Source organism: Malania oleifera, chromosome 7 (assembly GCF_029873635.1).
Source record: "Malania oleifera isolate guangnan ecotype guangnan chromosome 7, ASM2987363v1, whole genome shotgun sequence".
Lineage (NCBI taxonomy): Eukaryota > Viridiplantae > Streptophyta > Magnoliopsida > Santalales > Ximeniaceae > Malania > Malania oleifera.
In genome coordinates this window covers 49963556-49990507 of record NC_080423.1, presented here as the reverse complement: position 1 = coordinate 49990507, position 26952 = coordinate 49963556, and the positions used below count along the sequence as shown (strand labels likewise).

The following is a 26952-nucleotide window of genomic DNA, read 5'->3' as shown; positions in this document are numbered from 1 at the left end:
ACCTGTGCCATAGTAGCAGGCCTCTAAGGCTTTATCTCCAGATGCGTGTGTTCTTTGCACTTTGACAGTTAAGAATCTGCATCTCATGCATTGTTTTGAGAATCCCAATTGGATTGTCGTGTCGTAATAAAAAAAAGAATTGGGAAAGATTTTTTTTTTATTGAACGTATTTGTTCCTTTAAGTACTTTATCTTATCATATTTTAATCCTATTTCATCATATCATGCTAATTTCAACTCTACCTTCCCCAGAGTTTTTCTTGGAGGGAATAAGTTGTTTAGGTTTTTCGGGAGAGTGTTGGGTTTGCCCAGAATTGGTGGGGGGAGGAGTTGGCTATTTCTTTACAGGATTTAGGAGTAGAGATGGTTTGTTTTTGTGGAGTTGTGGTTTCTTCGTTGGTATTTGAATATTTGATTGGAAAGAAATGCTCATACATTTACAGGGAAGTGGATGTCTTTGTCCATGGTATGGGATAGGATACAGTATATGGCTTGGGCTGCACAAAGAAACAGATCACAACACTGGTGAAGCTGGCTGCTTGGGGAAAATCTCAGATCCAACCTGCAAACTCTGTGGCATTGAGACTGAAACCAGGGATCACTTATTCTTTCAATGCACTTTTACCTCCCAGATTTAGGAGTTGTCCATGCTGCACTCTACATCCCCAAGAGACTTTCTAACTGGGCCCAACCCACACGATAGCTGGCTTCACTGTGCTCCTTGCCATGTGAAATTCTGTGCATTCAAGCTTCAGAACCAGGGATCACTTAATTCTTTCAATGCACTCTCACCTCCCAGATTATAGGAGTCCAAGCTGCACTCAACATCCCCAAGAGACTTTCTAACTGGGCCCAGTCCACACATAGCTGGCTTCGCTGTGCTCCTCGCCATGTGAAATTTTCTACATGCAAGCTTCGAGCACCATCCTGTACTACACTTTGCAATCCAGAAAAACCTAGCTTAGTCTCAGGCTAGTTCCCATATCTGACCCTTTGCATTGTATATCTTTTGTTTTTTTGTAAATTTTCAAGCTTTGTACTTACTCTTTGGCATTAAATCTGTTTCTTACCTCTTGCCCAAAAAAAAAAAAAAAAAACTGTTTTGTGTTCTGCTGTCATTATGTTTGAAATTCTGCCTATAAAAGGCGTCGTGTGAGTAGCTTCAAAAGGAATGAAAAGAGGCTCCATTGAGATGGCTTGTGAAGCCGTCAAGGATGTGGATGAAGCAGTTAAGAAAAAATTGAAATGAGACAACGTTTAATAATATTTTGTATATTGTGACTCTTATGGAATGGCTTGCATACAAGATGTACTCTTCCAAATTTAATTAGTTTGTCTATTTCGATTTGATTGTAAAATTTTGCCAATAGATGGCTTGTTTAACATTTTTAAAATCATTGTAATTTTTTGCTAGTCCTTAAATTGTTGTCGTGATATTTAAATAGATACGCATTTATGTTTCTAGATGCAACTATGTGATTGTAGCCTTGTAGGTCATGTTTTCTATTTTTTTCTCGTTTAAAGATGCGGGATAAACTGTTAACTGACAGCCATGGGCATGTGCAGAGAAATTGTGATAATAAATGCAAATTTTGAGTTTGGTATGTGTTGACTTAGATGAAGTTTTCCATGTAGCTATAGATGGGTATAGCCAAAGCCTAGGACACCCCAAAGCTAGGTTTACGCTTCACAGCTTTGAGAGGTTTGCATCAGGCTGATCCTTTTTGTCTCTTTTTGCTCCTCTCATCTGTGAATGTTTTGAACAGGATGTTGATATGGGCTTTCTTGGGGAAAGTTTTTGACCATGCCACCTTGAAAAGAGGAGGTATTTGTTTGATGAGCTGGTGTATTTAATTAGAGATGAAGAAACGAAAAGAATAAACTCTTGATTTTTTCAAAATAGGTTTCAATTTCTTCAAAAGCTCTTGCTTTTCACTCTCAACGTGAGCCAGGACACAGCCAAAGAATCTGCACAAATATTTGTCTTTCTTTTTGCACTTTGCTCCTCTCTAAGTAATCAATTCCTTGCCCATTCTGCTGATGTATCCCATTTAAATCCTAGAGCAGCAAAAAACTAAATTCCATAAGTTCTCGTGCAGTTGCAATGGAGCTGCAAAAAAAAACTGATTTCTCCTGATCTTTACACAGAAAAAGCATCTATTGATTGTACAGGTGAAAAAAGCTACCCTCAGAAGAGTCTTAGTCTTCCAAATGGATTTCCATGGGAAGTCAGGACTCCTGAGTCCTCCGAATTTCTGCTCTCCCCTTTTTGGAAGAAGAGGTGTTCAGTGCTCTCAAAGATCTGGACGAAGACAAAGCTGCACCTGATTGCTTCTCCATAGCCTTCTTTCAGCACCATTTGGAAATTGTAAATGAAGAGGTTTAAAGAGTTCCACTCAACTGAGGTTCTTGAACTTGGCCGTAATTCTGTTGTTATAACAATATTCCAAAGAAAAGTGGGTTTAAGGACATCAATTATTACTGGCTTATCAGCTAAGTGAGCAGCATATCCAAGATTCTGGCCAAAGTTCTAGCCAGCAGGTTGTGGGAGGTTGTTGGCAAGGTGGTGGCGGAAATCATGCTTTTGTTGAGGGTAGACAAATATTTGACACAGCGTTGTTACTTGTCAATCAGGTTCAAGTTCCTCCTTCCGCTCCTGGATTGATCATTTAGTGGATATGAGTGGAGTGCGTAAGCCACTTTAGAGATAGGTGCGAGTAGCGAGCAGCCCCTTGTATGACCCCACAACCATGAGCTGGTTGATTCAAGACTTTAGGGAAATAAACTGGGAGTGATTTGTAAGCTTGATATTGAGAAAGATTATGGTTGTGTAAAATAGTTTTTCCTGACTTTGTGCTACAAAGATCATCTTTTTGGGGATCAATGGAGTAAATGGATGTGGAATTGTATTCTCAGTTTGGTTGGTGGGGCTCCAGCTGGCTTCTTGGCTTCTAGTAAAGATGAGGACTAGGCAATCCTCTTCTCACACCTCCACTCCCACATTACAAACTTTTCAGTTTGAGAATGGAGATGCTAAGCCTTCTGCTTAGAAGAAAGAGTAGGGTTTTTTTTTTGAGGCTTTACAGTGGGAAACTTTAACAATGGACTGATTAAAATCTCCCATTTATTTTTGCGGAGATATCATTATGTTTGGTGATGCTGAGGAAGATCAGATTCTGAATTTGTAGTGTGTACTGCTGGCTTTTGAAGAGGGCGGGCCTTGGATCAGCCATAAGGTTGCTCCTTGGTGACTGGTTGGCCACGGGTTTGAGTCTATGGAAACATCCTCTCTGCATAAAAGCAGAGGTAAGACTGCGTATACTGTTATGACCCTCTCCCTACCTTCTCAAAGCGGGAAGCCTTGTGAGTTGTGGCCCAAGGACAGCCCTTTTTTACTGCTGGCTTTTGAAGCTGTCTCAGGGATGAAGATTATTTTGAGTGAAGTATATTAGTTCCAGTTGGAGAGGGAGTGGATGGCCACTTGTAAACCCCCGCGGATTGTATCCGTGGCTTCATGTTGTATTTGTCAATATAAGTATCATTTAGTATCTTGTATTTGTAAAATATCTTTGTACGTTTAAGTGTCTTTCATCTAAGTTGAAAATATAACTCCATTCATATGTTGTAATCACATTAATTTTATGTGTTGATACATTGCTGCGCCATCTAGACATTTGCATCCAAGCATGGGGGCTGATTTGATGGTGGCATAGCTCAACTGAAAGCTTAAGCATACTAATTTATGAATGACATTCTTTGAAAGCAAATGTCATTGTTGGAACTTGGAATTTCAAAACACTAGCTGAGGTTGATAACTTGTCATTGGTCATTGTAGGTTTATGTGTGTTTGCCACTTTAATTCTTTTTAAGCGTTACCCAGGACTAGTTGAGGGCAAGCCACGACTTAATGGTAATGTTGTTATATCCAAACTTGAAGTTTGGAGGTTCAAGTCACAGAAATAATCTTTCCAAGCACGTACATGTTGCCCTCCCCAAAACCCTGATTGCAAGGGAGCATAGTGCACTGGATGTTGTGTTTACTTTTTTACATTTATGTTTATTTATTACTTAGGACTAATTGTTTGGAACTGTAAACCTTTTTTTCGGTGATAATTGTTGCAGATTGTGGTTCTGGCATTGGGAGAGTAACGAAAAATCTTCTTGTTAAATATTTTAATGAGGTATGTTGTGCCTTTTCATTTTTAGTGGCCTGGCTGTTAAAAGTTACTCATGTAGAAAGTTTAACTTCAATTTATCTTCTTGGCTCACATGGCTTCATAATTTTAAAAATTGGTCATTCCCATAATTCCATTATGTATTAAGGATGCAATTTAAGTGGGTCAGCCAGAGGTATCCCAGGCTTCGCCTAACCTTATCTCCAAGCCATGATCCCCAACCCAGGCCCAACTCAAGCTCAATTTTGTTAAACTTAGGTTAATTTTGGGCTACAATGGGTTTGGCTTGGGCTTGGGTTAGATTTGGACTGGGTCCATTTATTTTATTTTAAGAGAACTATTTGATATTTTTCATGCTTGTAAATTTTTTAAGCATGTATATGAATAGGTTACATGTGTTTGCGTGCATATGTACGTAGTTTAGTCTGGGGCTGGTTTGTTTTACTCAACTGATCATGCACAAGCCAAGTTGAGGTTAGGTTAAGTTGCTCAACCTAAGGAAAAATTGTCCCAAGCTCACAAATTTAGGGGTTTCAGGTTGTCCTATCTGGGCTGCAGCCCTCTCACATAATGACTTTTAAGTCTTCGAGAATCCTGATACCATTGCAGGATGAAATATGGAGGGTCTCCAATATCTAGATGTGAAGATTGTCAATAGTACGGTTGTTATAGTCAGTATGTTTCCCACAAAGGTTGTGGAAGGGCTAAAAAGTTCAACACCAGTATGCAATTTTTCAGTAATTTTGAGCTTTTAAGAAATATGAATTTTCACCTCTAACTAAATGCATTATATTTGCTATTATACGACCAGGAATGAAAGTCTATTCTAGTAAACCTAAAAGCTGTTTTATCTAGATTGAAGGTCCATGGAAACATTTTTTTTTTTTTTTTTGAAATAGATAGAAATCACATTTCTATATAATATTTTTCTTCCATTTTGATAATAGAATAAGACATATAAGAGAGAAAAATAAGATTACAACCTAAAAGAGGACAAAGAAAAAAGCAAACAAGAAAATAAAAGCAGAGAAAAAACTTATTAAGAAATTATTAAGAAAACCCTTGTTTAAGCCCTTTCCTTCGTAATTCACTGAGCTTCTCAAATTTGCTAATTCATGCTGACCTTTCTTCAACTTCCTTTTATCCGCATCCAAACGAACAAAGTTATCTCTGGAATCAGAAAATTACAAACTCAACTCGTTCACCAGTTGTTTTTTATTTTTTTGGATGAGAAAAAATGTATTTTTAGCTACCCAATGGGGTACAATAGGAGGAGAACAAGAGGTCCTCCAAAGATCAAAAGAAAACAAAAGAAAACAACCAGAAAATTACAACATGTCCACCAGTTGTCGAGTTTCTAAATCTATCCATTAACCTCTTCTACTGGAGTGGGCAAAACCCCTTACACTGCTGCTCTTTACCCACGAGCAAATGTACATTCCCCACTTTTGATCCCCCCTAAAAATCTAAATACCCTCTAAACCTTCCATTGATATATCCCCAAGTAAATCCGATGATTCAGAAACATAGCCTATCGTGTCTGAATCTTGTCTAAAAGTAAACCACCACCTTATGCAAATTCACCAAAATCATCACTATCATAACCCTACACATCATCTGATTTTTCCTTCTCCTTGTCCTTGCAACTCCTCATGTATGTCTCTTCCTTTTGAGTATATGTAGAATTTACAGTGCACAGAGTACCTTCAGCATTTTTCCTTCAAATTTTTTCCATTGTCCCAGCAGATTTATCTCATTTGTTCACCTACGTGCATATACAAATTTCCTTACAAGGATGCCTTCATCAGTAATCATCTCAAAATTTCTGACCAAGTGGACTCTTGCCCTGACAGCTGCCTTCTTCCTCTAATGATGCAGGAGTGCCACCCGAAATCCCAAGAATAACTAAGGTGCTCCTATCCCTGGCTGAAACTTGCTCATCAGGACTCACATTTTCATTTACCCTGTGCAGCATAGTAGACATATCGCTTGCCCTGTTCTGTGACATAGACTTGTCGTTTATCCTTTTCTACAAAGAGTGAAGATGCATAAATGATTCATCCTTTGCCAAGTGAGAATAATCCATAATGGGGCTATGAAAGCCCTTCCTCAGACAGACAGACTAAAATTGGGCCATGCACCTTGATTACTTGGGTTAGAATTTTGGGCCTGAATCGCAGGCCTATTTAACTCATAACCTTTCTTGGGAACAAAGGCCTTGTTACCTTCCAACTGGGATGACACTTGGGCTTATCCCAAGCCTGAACCAGAAGAAGCTAGATTACCCACCAATTGCCCCAAATCTAACAATAGTGAGAGATCCAGACCCAGACCCAGACCATCTCACCATCAATTCCTGGGTTGCCACTTGCCAAATCCTAGCTGCCTATGCTGTAATCCAATTATCATCCTCTGCAGTTTGTCGTTCTGATTGCCTCACACCATCTCCATTTATGTTCTGCCACAGTTTCTTCCCACACTTTGCACAAAGATGAACTTTATTGGCATCTTGACTTCTTTCCATGACAAAGATAATTACTGCCCTGTAACATTAGATCCGATTCATTTATTTTATGAGGATCTTCATTGCCTGAATCCACTATCAACAACCAATGAAGCCCTTGCAAAACTCTGCTAACCAACATCATGAGCATCACCTGGGATGAAATTATTTTCCGGTTCCACCTCACCCCTAATTCCAAGTACTTACCGTTCCTTGCAAAGCTAATCACCATCCAATAATTCACCTTCCCAAATATTATTCTACAAGAAAACTGCCCAAACATTGAACATTGAACAAAACCATTGACTATCCATTGTTCGCTGCCACAGACACCCTAATTCGTTGAAACCTTAAGAGGGTTTCTTTCAAATAACAAAATAAAATCACCCTACTCTTTGTAAATGCAGATCAAAGTATTTACCTTCGATTTGGACATTCCATTGAGACGACGTTCTCTTATGTCTAACAACAGTGCCACTGGCCGAACACTTCACACCTTGTAAAGGGCCATGCAGCACTAGTTATAGCACACTAGCTTAACTTGGCCTCACCACATGAACAAATTCACTACCGTTAACAATAAACAAGCATGTATTTACACATGTCATGAGGTAAACTATAAAGCAACGTAATTCATTATTCGCCCCTCCATAGACAACATATGTTTAGTGAGGGATGCAAGTAGCAAGGACTTAAAAATTCGATTTTGGTGGAAAATTTGATGGTCTCAATTTACAGAAATTTTGATGTAGAGAAATGACGAAAATTTATAGTAAATGATGGAAATTTGCAATAGAACTTTGGGAAACATTAAAATAGGTGATTACGCATAACTTGGAATCAAAATAAGTTTAGCAAATGCATACATGACAAGTTTTTAGTGTGTAGGGTATATAAATTGCATATTGTGAAGCAAGCAAGAATGAAGAACATTCATAATACAGAGAGGCGGGGAAAACTGGTTCGCCTTTTTCGCTGGGTGCATGTTCTCAGCTATAAATGTGGTGTGTGCCAATTGAATGATTTTCAATATTTCTTGTTTTTACTGTCAATTTGAGGCTTGCTGTTCTGTTCTTTTTAGTTCTGCTATCCTGATTGTTGCATTTGCTTCTTCAATTGCTCACGGGAGAATACTCAAGCAAGAATCTCAGTGAAGTCTTTAATTTGGGTTTTTGCTGCAAGAACTAAGCATTATAAATATGGTAAAGGTAGGTTGTCTTCTGGTTTTGATTTAATGGAAGATTCTTCTGAAGTCAAAATTAAAAATTCATAATGGTTTTGCCATGGATGAGATTTTCTCTTGTTTGAAGGACAAAGATATATGTTATAATAAAGATGAACTCGAGAAGAGTAATAAAATGAACTGGAAGATTTTGTTCAAAGTAGATGAAGATTCTTTTAAGGAATTGCAATATCATAAACCTCACAATGTTAGTGGATGGGTTCTTGTAGATCCTCCAAATGATGTGTTTTCTGTTGCTTCTTGTAAATGGAACGATGCAATTATATTGAAACATATTGGAAAGGCTCCTTGATCAACATATGTTTGATCGGTTATTGATAAGATTTGGAAAACGATTGGTCAGGTTGATATATTTTCACTACCATCTGGATTTTTTTGGTTCAAATTTGCTAATGTGGAAGACAGAAATTGGATAACTGAGAATGGGCATTGGTTTATTGGCCATAATCCTATGTTTCTATCACATTAGAGTCCTGTTACTGAATTGAACAAATTGAAGGTTGATAAAATTCCATTGCGGGTTAAATTCATCAAAATTTCTCCGGTGTATTGGACAGTGGGTGGTTGAATTAGATAGCTAGTGCAGTTGGAAAGCCTTTATACTTTGATTCTGTTACCAGACAAATGAGGAATCTGACTTTTTCCAGAATGTGCATTGAGATTGATTTAAATGATGAGCTGCATCAATGTATAGATATTAGAATTCCAAATGGAGATCTGCTAACCATTGATCAAGAATATGCTTTGATCCCTCTCAAATGTGATAATTGCAAGGTTTTTAAGCATTCAACCAGAAGTTGCAATCTACTCAAAAAAATTATTTTGGAAGGATGGATGAAATATTAAGAATGACATATCGGATTATGTTGAGGTTCAGACTGCAGAAGGTAAGGCTGAATGTTTGAAGAAATACAAATCAATGGATAAGAAGGGGAAGTGAAACAAAGTAATTCTTTTGATGTTCCTAGATTTGTAGCCAAACTTTCAAGAAGCTGTAGTAGTTCATCACGACAAGTAACTGAAGCATTGGGGAAAAGCCAAATGGAAGAGACAAAAGGGGAGGCCTTCAAAGAAACAGGATATAGCTGAAGAAAATTCGATCTCATTATTTAAATGATTACTATTGTAAGTTGGAACATTAGGAGGTTAAATGACCCTGTTAAACAAAGAGAGGTAAGAAGATTCTTATCTGTAATAAGGTGCAGCTGTTTGGTTTGTATAAAACGATTAAACCTAAGAATTGTAATAAGGTGTTTAATAACCTGCATGAGTGGATTCTTATTCACAACTATTATTCTGGGAGTGCTCCAAGCAGGATTTGGGTGGGTTTTAATCTAAAGATTTTCAACATTAGGGAGGTTATTATTCAGAAACAGGCCATTACTTTACAGGTTTATATGGAAGATATGTCTGGTTGGTTTTCTTTTGTTCATGCTTCAAATGATTTGATCAAAAGAAAATCTCTCTGAAATTGTTTAAAGAAAATGGCAATTAAGGCAGGGTATAGGCCTTGGCTGGTTATGGGGGATTTCAACACTGTAATTTGTTCTCCTATTCAGGGAAATGGATTGATTAGCATAAATGATTTTTATGATTTTCTCTTTCTGCACTAGTCTGGATGATTACCCTTTCAATGGTCCAATTTTTACTTGGTCCATTAAAAGGGTTGGAGATCATGTCCTCAGGAAACTGATTGGGTTTTTGTTTCCCATAATTGTTTCAGTTCTTTGCAGAAGTTGGAGGTTCGTTCTCTTTTACTTGGTATTTATGATCATGGTCCTGTTGTGATTAAATTCAGAGATAAAAACCCAATCAGGAAAAGAAATTCTCCTTTCAGATTCTTGAATTTTGGAGCATGAATGATGAGTTTCAAAAATTTGTTGCTGATTCATGGAATTTCATTATAAATGGGACTCCAATGTTTGTTTTATATAGAAAGTTGAATATTTAAAAAAACTGTTTGAAGATGTTCCACAAAAAGCACTTTGCTAAAATCCTAGGAAAGGTTCTGGAGGCTGAGCAGGAGCTGAAGATAGCTCAATCAAATCATTGTGAAAGAAAGGAGATGCAGAGGAAGTAAATAGGAAAATGAAAAATTATTTGTCACTTTTGAATGTGGAAGAACAGATTCTTCATCAAAAAGCTAAGGAAAGGTGGCTGATGATGGGTAACCTAAACAGAATTAAAAATCAGATTGGTTCTCTAAATGATAGAAATGGAAGAATTGTTAACTCTGCTGAATATATTGCCAAAGTTATGACACATTATCATATCAGCCTGCCTATTGGGAAGATGAGGAGATTCAGATTTGTAACTCTTTAGTTTTTGAAGAATCTGCTAAACTTCAGTTGGTCTGAGGCTGAAAAAGATTTATCAAGTAAAAAGGTTGATGAATTGGAAATTAAAAGGGCAATGGTTTCATTTTCTGGTGATAAATCCCCTGGCCCAGATGGTTTCAGTGCTGTTTTTTTCAAATATTGTTGGCAGACAGTTGGAAAAATGTTACCAATGGAATTCTTTCTTTGAAGATTCTCAAAAACTTAAGCAGGTTAATGCTACCATGATAGTTCTGGTTCCTAAGGTGAAATCCCCTTCTCATCCTAGAGATTTTAGGCCTATTGCTTGTTGCATTTTGGTTTATAAATGCATCATTAAAATTTTGGCAAATAGAGATGTCTTGGCTCTTTTTTTAGTGCTAATCAAACAGCTTTTATAAAAGGTAGAAATATCCAAGATAACATCCTTTTAGCTCAAGAGCTTTTACATGGTTTTCACATTGATGCAAACTCTCCAAGAACGGCCATAAAGGTAGATTTGATGAAAGCCTTTGATTCAGTTAATTGGGGGTTTTTAATTCAGCTTTTAGAATGTATTGGCACCCGAAGGAATTTTTTGGGTTTATTAAAGAGTGTATTTCTACTCCTTCCTTTTCAATCATGATTAATGGATCTCTTGAGGGTTTCTCAAAGGTCAGAAAGGCATGAGGCAAGGAGACCCATCCTCTCCTTACTTATTTGTGATGGTTATGGAAGTACTTACTAAGCTTCTTCAATATGCTGCTTCTAAAGGTGCATTATCTTTTCATCCTAATTGTGAGAAATTAAAACTGCTTAATTTCTGTTTTGCTGTTAAATACAGTCAAGTGTGTTACAGTTGTAAGGCTGTAATCTTAGCCTTCTTGCTTAGTGCATGTGCAACTTGATTCATCTGCTCCGCCTTGTGCTCCAAACAAAAATTAAACTCAACCGGGAATCGTTGCAACAGGCCTACTTGGGGGGTTAACTTAAGTTGTGTAAAGAAATGACTGACATCTGAATTATCTGTTTTCACCATGAACTTAGACCTAAGTAGGTACACAATGAATCACCACTAACATCTTCTTCTCTTAAGTTGTGTACTTATGCTCAACTTCACTAAGCTTACGACTTTCGTATGCAACATGGTGCTTATCCTATGACATGACTCCACAGGCATAGTTTGATGCGTTTATCTTTACCTTAAAAGGCTTCATGATGTACGGAAGAACAAGTATTGAATCACACATCTTGGCTTCCTTTAAGTTGTCAAAGGCTCCTTGACACTCCTTTGTCCACCTGTGACCTTTCTTTAACAGTTTTGTCAGTGAGGCAATCCTACTTGAGTACCCTTCCACAAACTTTTGATAGTAATTGGCGAGTCCAAGGAAGGAACTCAGCTCTTTAATTGTTGTTGGAGTCTTCCAACTTTAATTTCTCTCCCCTTCGCCATATCCATCTGGATACAACCTTGTTCAATCACATGACCAAGGAATTTAATACTCTAAGAAAAAAACTTCTCTTTCTTTAGATAAAGGCTGTTCTCCTTTAGTCAAGAACACCTTTTGTAGATGCTCTTCATGTTCTTCTTGTGGAACTGTAAACAACAATGTCATCCAAGTATATCACGACAAACTTGTCAAGGTAGTCATGAAGCACATGATTCATGAGTGTACAAAAAGTTTCCGGTGCATCCGTCAACTTGAAGGGAATCACCATGAATTCATATGCCTTCTACTGTGTCATGCAAGTAGTCTTCAACTCATCACCATCTACTATCCTCATCAAATAGTAACTTGGCTGCATGTCAAGTTTGGTGAAGTGCTTTGCATGAGTTAGCTAATCAAATAAATCAACAATCAATGGGATGGGATACTTGTTGCGCATAGTTGCTTTGTTGAGCAGTCCACATGCATCCTCATGCTCCCATCATGTTTCCTTTGAAACAATGGGGTGGGGTTGCTCCGAATGGTGCTTTGGAAAATACATATATAATTGCACTTCCAATAACTCATCAAGTTGCTTCCTCAACTTTGCTAATTTTAGGGGTGCCATCCGTTAATGGCTATTTAGCAGGAGGTTTCGCTCCTAGTAACAACCTGATCTCATGTTCCACACCTTGTTGCAAAGGCAAGTTGTGTGGTAGCTCATCCGACATCACAACTTTGTATTCCTCCAACACATCTTGTATGGTAGTAAGAACGTGTTCTTGTCTTACTTTTTCATCTAGATATGTCGGCGTACCTCTTCTTAATGCCTTCTTGAGTTGCATGGGTTAAAAGAACTTCTCATTAGCCCCTTTCTTTGCAACGACTTGCACCATGCAAGGGTGATCTCCCATTAGATAAAAGGAACTAGCAAATGGCCTCAAAACTGCCTTAGTCTCCATTAAGAATTTCATTAAGTATCACTTGGAAATAATCCATTGCCGCGACCATGAAATTTGCATGTTCCGCTCACTATTTAAGCCTGACATTCACTTGCTTGGCTACTCCCTGAGTAGGTTGAGCTGTGGAGCTAACTACTTTCATGTATCCATAATCCCTCTCCGAGTTTAAGTTGAGTTTCTGTGCTTTCCTTTGTGAGACAAAGTGATGGGTAGCCTTGATATCCACCATAGCACGAGTACTCTTCCCATTGATCCACAAATCTACAAATATTAACCTTTTTGCCTAGGTAACTTTTGGTTCTTTTATATGCCTCTCCAACAGGTTGAGTAATAGTGTTGCACCCATCATCTAGGTTTCCTTCTCATCTTTATCCTTGTGTCCCTTCCACAATGGAAGCTTGCAAGGCATTGAACAATGAGTTAGGGCAATCATCAACTTTGTGAGGGCCTCGACATTAGAAGCACACTGACTTACACTTACCATTAAATGTGTTGAACAATAGAGACTACGAAGCATTCTTTGAAGTTGATGCCTTGGTGTTGGCTGCTGCACTTTTGGGTTTACACTTTTTAAAAGATTTGCACCTGATGTACCACTCTCTTTGAACATGGTGGAACTCTCTCCAGCTTAGTTAGTCAAGCGTTCACAGCATCCTTTGTAGTAGGCAAGTCTTGATATCTTTTCTCGAGAAAAAACTATTTTCTTTCTTGGATGATTGCATCTTCCTTAGGATCATGGAAAAGAGTGAACATTGGCCATTCCATTTGCATCTTTCTCTTGAGGAAAGGAGGTGGCTTGCTAACTCAAAGCTTCTCAAGAACTGAAAATTTCAAGACATTTAGAACCCAAAACCACTTTCTTATAGTGAGGCTTAGAGCAAATCATTTCAGTAGGTTTTTTATCTTTGGAGAAGATCCCATACAAATGCCTTACTCTTATTAAATTGATTCGTGTTTCAAAAGGAAAGGATGTGCAAGGGTTTGGAAAGAATTCTTTGGGTTGGTAGATGGCAGTAAAGCAAAGGGCAATAAAAAGGGGTCTTGGGCAAAAGACAACAATTAGACCAACACAATTATTTTACATTTTGTGGATATTGGTTTAACTAATGTGCGTCAAAGCATACAATCTGCCATGGTGTTAGGCAAGGCCTCGAAGAAATGGTGTAAAGGGAATTCTTATGGGGGAAATCAAGTAAGGAAAGCTAATAATCAAGGGAAGTTGGGTAAATTAGGGAATGAAGGAATCCGTGAAGTATATCCATGGTATAATCAACACAATTATATGGGAGGAATCTTGTTTGGAAAGGTTGGGAATTGTTAAAGCTTAATATACATTGTTGGGTCACAACCTAACAACTTAAGCTTTTAGGCAAAGTGGTAATCTAACATGGTATTAGAGTGGGTTACTAGGAGGTCTTGGGTTCTAGTCTTGTTGCTTGTGTTTATTGTGTGGTGTTTAAAAGAAATATTGTATTCCTTGTAATGTGTGCTATTTACCGCGTGTTTATCTCTCCACATGCTATTGGGTTGCAAGTGTGGGGGAATGTTAAAGCTTGATATACATTGTTAGGCCACAACCTAGTAGGTTAAGCTTTTAGGTGAAGTGGTAATATAATGGGAATCACTAATGCAAATGAGATCATAGGGCTTGAGCTCTCACTATAATTGGCTTGCGGCATGCTAGGCCAAAGGATGGTATTCAAAGCTTAAAGTCCAACATGTGGAAACCCATATATAGTTGGATTCTAAAAAATGGGCTAAATGCAATTGGTCCAAGTGAGGCCCAACAAAAACCAAAAACTATTATCACCTCACTTGAAGTTCGACTTGCTGGTTTTCGGGTCAAGGGCCAAGCAAATGTCCAGAATTCATCTTCCTCGTGAGAAAAGTTTTTCTAGGCTTGAAAGAATATTGCAACTCAGAGGTCTACTATGAATTTATAAAGATTCAAAGTGATGAGGAAGATGAAGGGGGACAAAAATCTTTAGTTGAAGAAGCATGTGAGAAAGCAGTAGAGGTTCATGGCGCAAGTAGTCCGACCCAATCCTTGCAATGATTGTTGGATGTTTGTAATTGAGTAAAGAAGAAGCTAGAGGAGGAGGGGGCTAACGACAAGAGAGAAGGCAAGGAAGTGATGCATTCAGAAAGTCAACATAGGGTGCTTTTGGGAGTAAAGACGACAAGGAAGAATCTTTATCGTCCTACTATCTCAAGGCTGAAGGGTTGTTAATTAAGAATTTAAGAAGGGAGAGAGAAGGAGGAAAGAGCAAAGAAGTTGGTTCTAAGATGAAAGACGTTGAGAGGGCTGGTGAAGGTTATAGCTCAAAGGTTTTCTTATGTGACTAAGACCGTTTGATCCTTGTCCTAGAGAGCCGAAGTAATACATGATGCCTGGATTTTATTGTGAAATAGACTAATAGTCTTTTGACAACAACTCTTTTTTTTTTTATTCCCTGGTTTTAGCCTAGTTTTGTTGTAGTTCAACCGCGATGACCAAAGACCTCCGAAAGGATATTTTGGAAGCCAAATAGGGGAACAAGGTGATTCCTGAAGGTATATCTCCCATTCTTGTGTCTTGTTATACTATCTTTGAGAAACCTGAGTGTCATAAGGAGTTAGAAACCGAGGGATTGCTTAAAATTTTTGATCTTTTTAGGGGTGAGAGCAAAACCCAAATAACCTAGGAACTCCTAGATTATTTGGGACTCAATACGGTGAGTCCTTCTAGGGACGAGGTTTGAGTAGGTTGGCTTCTTTAGTTGATTATAAGAAAGGGGGTAGGTGTTTAGGGGTCAATGGCTTCTATCGTGGAATGTTAAAAATGTTGCGGGGATTGGGAAGAGGAGGATTGTTAATGAGTTGGTTGATACAACCATCTGATCATTTTGTTTTTATAGGAGACCAAGTTAAGGGAGATTGATGCTAAACTATTTAGGAGTATTTGGGACTATAGGTTCAAAGAATGGTTATTTTTCTCTTCTTGAGGGGCATTGGGGGGCTAATTAGTGGTTTGGGACATTAGACTAGACTTTTAAAAGATTCTATTTTAGGGTCTTTTTCCTTGTTGATCTTGCTGGAGATTAGGGGTGTCAGGGTTTGGTGGTTGACCTTCATGCACGGTCCTACTCAGCTCTATTTGCTTAGTAGCTTTTTTTGAGAATATTCTGTATGAACTTTGTAACCTTCATTGGGTGATGGGAGGTTGATTTCAATATTACTTGAACCTTAAAGGAGAAGTTTCAGGGTTCGAGGGTGACTAGTAGTATGAGGAATGTTGATTCTTTTATTCAGGAGTGTGGCCTCAAGGACTGCCCTTGAATAAGGGTTTTTTCACCTTGGTGGCTTTTGGGGTGAGAGAAACCTTATCTCGTATAGATTGATTCCTCTTTATGAATGATTGGGGAGTTTTATTCCCAAACATCACCCAAGGGCTGTTGATTAGGCCCGTTTTGTGCAATTCTCTCGGATTCCAATTCCATTCAATGGGGTCTTATTCTTTTTAGACTTGAGTGCATGTGGCTGTTGCATTCTTCCTATCACAATAAGATTTGAGATTGGTGGAAGGAATGTTATGTTCAGGGGCAAGAAGGATTTAAGGTGATGGAAAATTGAAGTTTGTCTAGAATAGGCTCAAGGACTGGATCAGAGAGGAGTTTGGCAGTATCAAGGAGAAGAAAAACAATATTTTGATTGATATGATTGGCTTGGACAGGGTGGAGCAGTGTGGTTTGTTGAGGGAGGAAGATAGAGCTAGGAGAGTTCACTTTTGTATTGAGTTGAAGGTGTTGTTGTTGAGGGAAGAGGGGAGTTGGTGCTATATTTGAGGGTTCATTGGGTTAAGAAGGGGATTCTAATTCTAGATTGTTTTATAGGGCGACTAATGGTAGGAGGAGGAAGAGTCTCATTAAAGAGTTCAAGGTAGATTTTGATGGTGAAGGATCACGTGCAAATTGGGGGGGACTTCACTATTTCTTTTAAGAGTTATAAAATGAGTAGTTGGAGTAGTATGATGGTGGGGAGGCTTGATTGGAAACCCATTGGGGACGAGGTGGCTGCAAAGTGGGTAGAGAGGCCTTTTGACATGGAGGAAGTAAGAAGGGTCGTGTTTGACATGGATATGGATAAAGCCCCATGTTCGGATGGTTTTTTAAGATTGCTTTTTCTTAGGGTAGTTGGGTAGTGTTGAAAGTTGATATTGTTGGGTGTTTTTCGGGAGTACTATAGGAATGGGGTAGTATGTAAAAGTATTAACTCTATTTTCATTGCTTTTGTCAAGCAACTACTTCACCTAAAAGCTTAAGCTAGGTTTGGGCCAACAATGTATATCAAGCCTTATTAGTCCCTCCCACATGCAACCATATGGCACATGGAGAGATAAACAAATGATAAATAACACCAATTACAGGGAGGTAAGATAATTTTTAACAAACAAACAATAAGTGTGGGTAGCAAGACTAGACCCAAGGCCACCTAGCATGGGGTAGTGTGTAAGAGTATTACTCCACTTTCATTGCTCTTGTTAAGCAACTACTTTACCTAAAGCTCAAGCTATTAGGTTATGGGCCAACAATAGATGTTAAGCCTTAACACTCCCATGCACTTGCAACCGATTGCACGTGGAGAGATAAAGACATGATAAATAAAACCCATACAGGGAATAAGATAATTTTCAACAAACAAGCAATAAATGCAGGCTACCATGGCTTTGATACCATGTTAAGCGGCCATTTAACCCGAAAGATTAAGCTATTAAGTTTTGGGCCAATATGTCAAGTGTTTACAACTCTCAGTAGAGGTCTAGGAGGGTGCAGAAGTTTAGACCGATAATTTTTGCGACCAGACGACTTAGGGAGGTGTTAGGGGATACAGTTTCTATGGCCTAGTTTGCAGGCAAATCTTAGATGCTGTAGTCTGCAAACCTTAGATGCTGTAGTGAATGAGGTGGTTGAGGATGTGAGAAGGAGGGGTAAAAGCCAAATGATTTTTAAATTGGATTTTAAGAAAGCCTTTGACATGATCAATTGGGCTTTCCTTGATAAGGTTTTTGTTAAAAAAGGATTTTGGCCCTTTATGGTGTAGGTGGGTTAGATGTTGCCTTAGCTCAACTATTGTGGTAATTGTTAAAGGTCAGCCCAGGGATTGGTTTCAGGTGGTTAAGGCAAGGGAGTTCGTTATTGCCTTTCTTGTTTATTCTGGTGGTGGATGGGTTGAGTAGGCTTGTGCTTCACACTTAGGATCTAGGTGTGATTAGGGTCTTTTGGTTGGGATGGAGGAGGTGGAGGTGTCACATCCACAGTTTGCGAACGACATTATTTTTTATTTAGAGAATAATGTTGAGAAATTGTGTAAGGTTCTTACTTTGCTTAGCATTTTTGAGAAGGTTTTAGGTTTAAAGATAAATTTGTCTAGGAGTGGTTTAGTGGGCATAAATTTGAGTGATAGGGAGTTAGAGGGCTTTAGATCTCTAGTGGGGTGTGATACTTTGGCTTAGCCTATTTTGTATCTTAGTCTTCCTTTGGGTTTGTGGGGGGGGGGGGGGGAATCCTTTGTCAGATGCTTTCTCTGACCTAGCGATTGAAAGGGTAGGGAAAAGATTAGAAAGGTGGAAGAAGTCTTATCTCTCATTTTCCCGGGGAGGGGGTTGAGGATTACTCTCATTAGTGCATCTCTCTTAAATATTCTCATTTATTTTTTTTATCCCTTTTTAAAATCCTTAAGAAAGTGGCTGAAAATTTGGAGAAGTTAATGAGAGATTCCATGTGGTCTAGTTTTGGGGAGGACAAGATGGATCATCTTGTTAGTTAAGAGGTGTTTAGGAGACCTAGATCTAAGGTGGAATTGGGGCTTGGAAATTCATTTTCTAAGAACATCTACTTAATAGGTAAATAGTCATGGAGCTTTATCTTTGAGTGCAGAGTCTTGACTCCTTATGACATAAGGTGATCAAGAGCAAGTATGGTATTTATAGGAATCGGTGGGATATTAGGGGGAGTGGCACTGGTACCCATGAAAGTCCTTGGAAATTTGTTTTCTAGGTGTCTTGTTATTTCTTTCTCCACATTTGTTTAATGAGTAATGGTGCTAGAATCAGCTTCTGGAAGAATATTTGGGTGAGTGAGTTTTTCGTTTGAATTATTGATGCCACATTTCTTTAGACTTTCTTCCATTCATAATGCACCAACTTCGGCTTTCAATTTTTTTGGTGGCTTTGCTTCATGAGATTTCCACTTCTTTAGGAGTCTGAAAGAGAGGTTTATGAGATTTCTTGCTTCCAAAAGGTCTCATTCTTTTGAGGTTTTTTTTAGGGTCTTTCATTGTCCAATAGTAATAGTGATTGGAAGGTGGCGCTGATGCAATTCTTTTTCATTTTTCTTGAGGATGCGTTATCAGTCTTTGGCTGAAATTTTCTTTATTCTTTCACTAATGAATATCTTGTTATGTGTTAAAGAAATGAATGTCGTTATTATGTAGGGGTTGATTCAAATTGTTAATGTTATTCTTGACTCTTGAGCTAGGATGTATGATTTTGTAGACTGTGGATGGTTATGCAAAAGCGAGAATGTGATGAAAAGAGTATCTCTTGGGGGAACACCATATGAGAGTCCTACCATGCCCAGTGTCCTTTGTGGGCAATAAGTGAGCACCCTGAGAAGTGCTTAGGGCAGGTCCTTGACATCTTCAATGGCTGTCTTGAGCTTCCTTGTGGGGTTGGGAGCCCCATGGATGACCCATTAGAGAATGTGGTTGTGGGGTTTGGGCGTGCTCTCGTGTTGGCGCTTGGTTATAGATTGGGTGGTGCCGTCTTGTACGATTACAAAAGGTTGTGCTATAGGAATGAGATTAACCCTAAGTGCTTGTGGAACATGGGTTTAACTCTCTTATTGTTTGAGTCATGGTTCTCTGCGACCGTCTCAATTGGTGTTTAGGTTTTGGTAGGCTGTGATGCTTGAATGCTAAATGAATCCTCGTGTGTTTCCATGGATAGGATGAGCATGGTTGGACAGGACTTGGTGTAGTCTTGTTCTCACATGAGCGTGACTCCATCACATATAAGGCAGATTAAGACAGGTGATTCTTGTGTTCTTGGGAATTTGTCACCCCATGACACATTGCCTCCTCCCTCCTGACATCTGTATGGTGTCTTATGCTAGTGTTAGGTCTCATGCTCTCTTGTTTCTTAATTACTTGGTGGCTTGGAGTTCATGAAATGAGTTTTTTGGCTTGTTTAGTGTGTTTTTGTGCCCTAGTTCATCCTACACTTTCTTGTTGATTACTTTTAAAGATTAGTTTTAAAAATTTTGGAAGGCCTGTGGATGTGAGAAGGTTACAGTGGTGTGTGGATTTCTCTACTTTATAGATGATCCAGGTTGGAGAGGAATGAGTTGCATTTTCATGATCATCCTTAGCATATTAATTTGATTCATTTTTAATGATTGCTCTGCGTAGTAATTTGATTTGGGACCACCTTGTTCTTTGCATTGCTTTGGGCATCCTCTTTTGATTGTTTTAGTGGTTTTTGTTTCTTTGATCGCCACTGTGATTGGATGGCTTTGTTAGTCTGATTTTTTTTTTTAGCTATTTTGATTTTTGAATTTTCTTTTAAATTTCTGTTTTACTTTGGAATAAATCTTATCCACGTTCACATTCTATCTTCTCTTAATAATATATTTGTCTTTTCTATAAAAAGGTATGATGCTCCTGTGGAGACTCTAGTCTATTGTAAATGGAACAGCAATTTTAATCTTGTGATTTGCCTTGTTTTGTTTTGGTATGCTTTGTGTCTAAAGTGATTTGTTTGGATATAGGTAGATCTTGTTGAGCCTGTATCACATTTCTTGGATGCTGCCCGTGAAAGTTTGGCACCTGAAAGGCTCATGGTCCCAGATTTGCACAAAGCTGCAAATTTTTTCTGTCTACCACTTCAGGTAATGTACACTTAGACCATATTTGTACTAACACAAACATAGTAATAATGTTTGATCAATGAAAACTCACAGGAGACAATGCCAACTGTGTTGAGGGTTTGTGCTTTATGTATATTAAATTATCAATATACTAAAATATTCGAATTTTTATTGTAAATTCAACCCATGTTAGACTGGATGAAATTCTGCCAGGATTAAAAAAAAAAAAAAAATCCAGCAAGGTATTGAAGTGGTAATTCCAATAAAATTATGTGTTTTTGTCCCCTAACAGCCCAATTGTTCGAGCACAACAAAGCTTTATGTTCGAACCTTGGGGTGGTGTAGGGGGGGATATGATATGGTAATAGGCTTCCTCTTGTTGTGTAGCTCCTCCCAGTTGAAATCCCAAAAAGGTTGCATGTTCCGCATGGCACATGCATGCATGTAACTTTTGATTTGGCTATCAAAAGAATATGTAGAAAATTCTTGATTTAAGGAATGTTACAAAATTTATAATAGCTATAAATAATTGATTGTTAAAGAAGACTGCCTAAGAAAACAAAATGTTTAGAACTAGTCAATGCATAAACTCTAACGATACCTTTATTGGTCTCCAAATTGCTTGTGTCAATGTGAAATCCACACTTGAATTTTTTAAAATTTAATAATCTCATTCGGGACACTAATACTGTGCATGTGGGTCAAATGCGGTCTTGGGTGTCAATTTAGCGTTGCAGTTCATGTTGTTTGAAGGCTTCTGCAAGTCTCTCTTTGTCGTACTTGACACCTAAGCTTGAGTTATGTAGCATCTTAGTGTTGCTTGTGATTGGAACTATTCTTTTTCAATTTCCATGTGTTGGGGTGCAGAATTTGGTTTGTAAATGGAGTGATCCCTGAAGCTCTGGAATATATGGAAATTAGATATTGATTTTTAGTTTTCTTGTTTTCTGTTTCTTTCTGGGAGGATTTCTTATCCCCCGTCCATTGTAATTATTCATTCTCATTAATAGATTCATTTTGTTGAAAAAAAAAAATTGTACCTAAATATCTTTGCACGGTCTTATTTTGAGTGTGATCAATAATAATTGTGAATCATGAAATAGAAAAAATTGCTGTCTTAAAACAGTAGTTTTAATGCTGCTGAAGCATCTTAGATTCTCATAATGGAAAGAAAAGTGTCTGGATCTGGTTCTTTAATGGACAGTTTATCTTGAATTTTTTTTTTAATTTGGGGGAGAATAAACATAATCTCAATTCTCAATTGCAATGGTTGCTTGTTACGTCGCATTGGCACATGGATGGGATTTGGATTCGACAACAAATGGGCTTGACTTCATGCATATTTTGTACCCCTCTCAGGAATCAACTCACTTCCACTTTTTTCCCAAGTTAGTTCTCAAATTTGCCACATCCTCAGAACAATGTAAATGCATTTTAAGTTTCTTATTTGAGCTCCGATACAACTAGGCACTGAGGTATCATTGGCATGAAGGAGATGATCTGTAGTTCCTCCAAGCTGCCTACTACCTATATCTCAAAGTTTTTCATCATGCTGCTTGAAATTGCCTTTTCCATCATTCTACGGAAAGTTTCCATTAGAATAATGAAAAAGACAGGATCAGAGGAGACAGAAATGGTATCTTTGTTGCAAATTTCTAGAACTTGCAAAAGCACTACTTCAAGATTCTTGATCAAAATAGAGAATGTATTCAAGTGCACCCGTTCTATTAAGAGGGGTATTAGTGGGGATCAATTGTCTCCTTTTGTGTTTGTTCTTGTCATTTGATCTTCTTGAGTAGGTTGATAGATTAGGGCAGTGGATGGAGGTCTTACGGGAGGGACTTTTGTGGTGAGTGAGGGAGTGGTAGTGTCTCATTTACAATTTGCAGATGTTGCTGTTCTTTTCTTTTCTGGTCATAGAGAGTCTTCCGTGAGTGTTCTCACAATCCTGTAGATTTTTGAGTGTTTGTCTGGTTAAAGAATTAATAAGGGTATGAGTGGCTCTGATTTAAGGACTAAAATGGATAAGAGTGGGATTGATGTTACTAATCATTTTTTGACCAGAAAAATCTGTTCATCTAAAAAGATGAGGCACAAAGGTCTCCAAAGTAAACCCCCAATCTAAGATTTTCCTAGAATTGAAGCGAAGTGCCATTACCTGTTTCCAAGCGAGTGAGAGGAAAGAACAACTGGGCAATATGGGCAACGAACTTCTAGGGACTCAAATGAGAATTAGTACCACTCCCTGTAGCATCCCTGCCATTCTGATGAACATTATGCTCACTTGTAATGGCCTTATGGCAAAAGGAATTTGTTTCTAAGGGAAATATCCATAACGATTCCCCGACTAAATGTTCTTAAAAACCACATTGCTAAGACCCAAACCCCCTTCAGATTTAGGTCTCCTAATTATATCCCAACCAATAAGGTGATCATTCTTATTTTCTCCTGTGCCAAATGACAATAAGCCTCTCCAAAACACTTGCTACTCTCATGGGAACTTTGATAAAGGATAAAAAATAAATAGGGGTATTGGAAAGGGAAGCACAAATGATTCCAATACAATCCTCTAAGGATATAATGATAAATACACTCTCTACCACTCGTCCAAGGTCCTACCTGCTCTCATGGGCACTAGATCCCTAGGATTACCTCCTAAAGGAAGGCCTAAGTAAGACAAAGGCCAAGCCAAAAACTTGCAGCCAGATAAAGCCTTGAAACCATCCAAAACATCATGATTCATATTACTACCAGCCGCCCCACTCTTGGCCAAGTTAATCTTTAGAACCAAAATCTTGTCAGAACTTTTTAGAATTTGACAACACTATCCTCAAGAAAAAATATTGTATATATTGCTACTGTTGATCTTAGTTTTGTGTCTCCAGAGTTAGCTTTGTTAGCTGGTTGCAGTATTCTAGATTGGCCTTTGACCGATATTTAGGAGCTCTTTTTTGGGGGGATGGGGGGGGGGGGGTGCTAAATCTTTAGCTTTTTCGGACCTTGTGGTGGCTAAAGTGTCTAAGCATCTCAATGGGTGGAAGAGTGATTTATTCTCTTTAGGTAGTTTTATCAGCCCTATTTGTTGATACAATTTTACCATCCCTCTTTATTATTTGTCCATGTTTATAACTCCTGTCAGATAGTAAAGTTGAAAAGATAGACATCATTTGGTTGGCTTCCTAGCTAGGTGGGTTGTTTTGGTTCTAAGGTTGAAGGGAGGGTGGGGTTTGGGTCTTGGTATTTGGGTGTCTAAAATGCAACTTTAATTGGGAAATGCATATGACAGTTTCCCCTGAAGCTGAACTTCATTTGGCTCAACAGTTATAAAAAGGGAATTTGGCTTGCAAGTGAATGATGCTATAATGGGTATTAGACATTCTTTTAAGAGTCTTTGGAGGTTTTTTTTAACTGATTTATTCTTTGTTATTCTATTTTACCTGATAAATTGGGTAATGGGTGCCTTTGGGAGGATATCTTGGTTGGCTACACTTCATTCTTTTCCCACTCCTTTTTTGCCTTTCTATTGTTCATTATGATGTTATTGCTTCTTTTATGTTATTTTATGGTGATATTATGGGTATGGGAGAGGGAAGTTTGGGCCTGTTACTAGTGTGCCTCTTATAGTCACTAAATGGATAATTAAAGGGAAAGAGAACAGTGGGCCTAGCTTTATCCAAAGGGGTGTTGGGCCTGTTTTAGAAGATAAGAGAACAGAGGTTAGTACCCAAGTCCGAAAGAATAATGGAAAAACCAGCAAGGAAAATACTGAGACCAGAACCATGGAAGGAAATACAGAAATCTGCCCAGAGGTGAAGGTTTCCAGCGAGCATACATGGGTTAATTTATCCTTAAAGGATATGACTGATTTTCCCTCAGACTTGGGTATGGAATCAGGGGCGGAGAAGGTTGAATTGGCTGAAGGGGAAGTAGAGATTTCTAATGATGTAACTAGGCAGCAGGCCTGTCTGGAGGATCTGGTACAACAATCAACGCAGCAGAAAGAGGGCAGTCCCTCTTACAAAACTGACCCAAGTTGCAGCAAAGGGCTGCATTCAGTTGTATATGAAGATAATAAAATTGACGAGTTCAGTGAGGCTGGGAGGTGCTCAGAAGCAAATGATGACCTAAGCTTTTGTGATTATGAGTCTAACCTTCTAGTCGATTAGTTGAGAAGGGAGTTAGGTATGGGGGCAGAAGATAATTGGGAAGAACTTTTTGAAGATTTGGGTTTTGATGAAAGAGCGAATGAATTATTATTGAGTAAGAAGCAATCTCATATACCTTAGCTTGCACAAGAATAGAGTTATTTATTGTTCTTTAATATCAGGCAAGGATTAGATAGTTCTATTAAGCACAAGCTTGATCAAAATACAATTTTGATTGATAAGGGGTATTTGTCCTCCACTCTTGAGCTTATTCCTATTAAAGTGGATGTTGGCGTTAGCCGTTCAGGTGTTTGAAGGGGCAATGATGAGAAGACAACTGCTCTAGTGGGCGATTCGAAATCTTCGGAACCTGGAAAAGGTATTCTTCCTATTCTTGTTCGGTCCTTCTTTTCTGATGATTCTTTATGCTATAATGAGGGAACTCATGGGGGGAGTGACTTTGTCGCTGGCTTAGGGGTTAGTGAGAGGGACTATAGAGACCCGAATGAGCTCTTAAATTTTATGGGGTTGAAGTTAGTGAGCCTTACAGGAGTTGAGGTTAAATTGGGTGCGACTCTAAAAACTTGCAAAAGGGAAAAAAAAGGTGGAAAAAGAATTAAATTTCTTCCATCAGTTATGGGGGAGGGAAGGGGACAGGGAAAGGGGCTAAGCACATTAGATTATGAAGATTATTTGTTGGAATGTTAGGGGTCTAGTGTATGTTAGGAAGAGAAGCCTAATTAGGGAGGTTTTGTTAAGGAATTCCCCTGATTTTGTCTTAATCTAGGAGATTAAGATTGAGTTAATAGATGGGGAGGTAGTTAGGGGAAGGGTGGTGCAAGGATTGGGATTTTGTACCATCTCTAGGTGTGGCAGGTGGCATTCTAGTGTTGTGGGACACTAGATCTATTACCAAAGTGGATAGTTTAGTGGGTTTTTTCTCTTTTTCTATATAGTTTGATATTAGAGATAGGGGTCAATGGTGGATTTCCTCTATGTATGGACATTTTTAGGATGAGCTATATTTTGTTTCTAGCTTATGCTTGTCGAAGTGGTTAGTAGGTGGTGATTTTAACGCAGTCAAGTTCCCTTAGGAAAAAAGGGGGGGTGGCAGGGTTAATGCCTCTATGAAGAAGTTTGATTTGGTTATCAGGGGTAGAGGGATCATCCCTTGGGCAATGCCAATTTTACGTGGTTAGTGAGTGGGGCTGGGGAGGTCATGTAAATCGGTAGGTTTTTGTTTTCCATTGATTGGGAGGAGTTTCCTAATCTTTCTCAAGTGGTGTTACCTAGACCCACTTTTGATCATTTTCTTATCTTGTTGGAATCTATGAAAGTGCCTTGGGTCCCACCCCATTAAGGTTTGAGAATTTGTGGTTAGAGCATGGCTCCTTTCAGACCTTGGTTAGGAACTCGTGCAATGAGTATGTGGAAAGGGGTTGGGAGGGGTTTAGATTTATGAAGAAGCTGAAGAGGTTGAAAGAAAATTTCCTTAAGGTTCGAGAATTTGTGGTTAGAGCATGGATCCTTTTAGACCTTGGTTAGGGACTCATGCAGTGAGGATGTGGAAAGGGGTTGGGAGGGGTTTAGATTTATGAAGAAGTTGAAGAGGTTGAAAGAAAATTTGAGTGTGTGGAATAGGGAGGTGTTTGGAGATATTAGATCAAAAAGTCTATTAATCTAGTAGAGTTGGAAGAGTTAGAAAGGAAGAAGGAGTGATCCTTTCTAGGGAGGAAGAGGTTAAAAGGGTTTGCCTGAAGAACAAATTGGAAGAGCTAATTTTTAAGGATAGGAGAAGTTGGAGGTAGAAGACAAAGTTTAAATGAGTCAGAGATGGCGGCTGTAATTCTAAATTTTCTCATAGGATAGCCAATGGAAAAATGAGGAAGAATTTTATTAGGGAGTTGGAGGTGGATAAGGGTTTTTTTTTATTTTCTTGGATCCTAACCTAATTGCCTCTGAGATCATAGATTTTTATTATAATCTATATACCGAGGAGGATGATAGTAGACCAATGGTGGAAGGATTAGAGTGGGATCCTTTGCCTGTTGATAGGATAGCTTGGTTAGAGCGACCTTTTGAGGAAGAGGAAGTTAGGGCTATGTTTTTGGGGTGGAGAGGGATAAAGCTCTTGGGCCAGATTGTTTTAATTTAGCTTTTTATTAAGATTGTTAGGCGGTGGTGAGAATGACCTGATGAAAGTTTTCAATGAATTCTATTGGAATGGGGTTTTAAGTAAGACTATTAATTCTACGTTTATAACTTAGTGCCTAAAAAAAGTAGGTCTATCAAGATCTCTG

At 38.5% G+C, this 26952-nt stretch overlaps 1 protein-coding gene across 1 annotated transcript in view; it reads left to right on the top strand.

Moving 5' to 3' along the window:
* The window catches only part of LOC131159887 (alpha N-terminal protein methyltransferase 1), a 98665-nt gene that overhangs the window by 7325 nt on the left and 64388 nt on the right, over positions 1-26952 (top strand). The window contains exons 3-4 of the mRNA XM_058115099.1: positions 4122-4180; positions 20409-20528. Coding sequence (XP_057971082.1) covers positions 4122-4180; positions 20409-20528 — 179 coding nt within the window. The remainder of the gene's footprint in view (positions 1-4121; positions 4181-20408; positions 20529-26952) is intronic.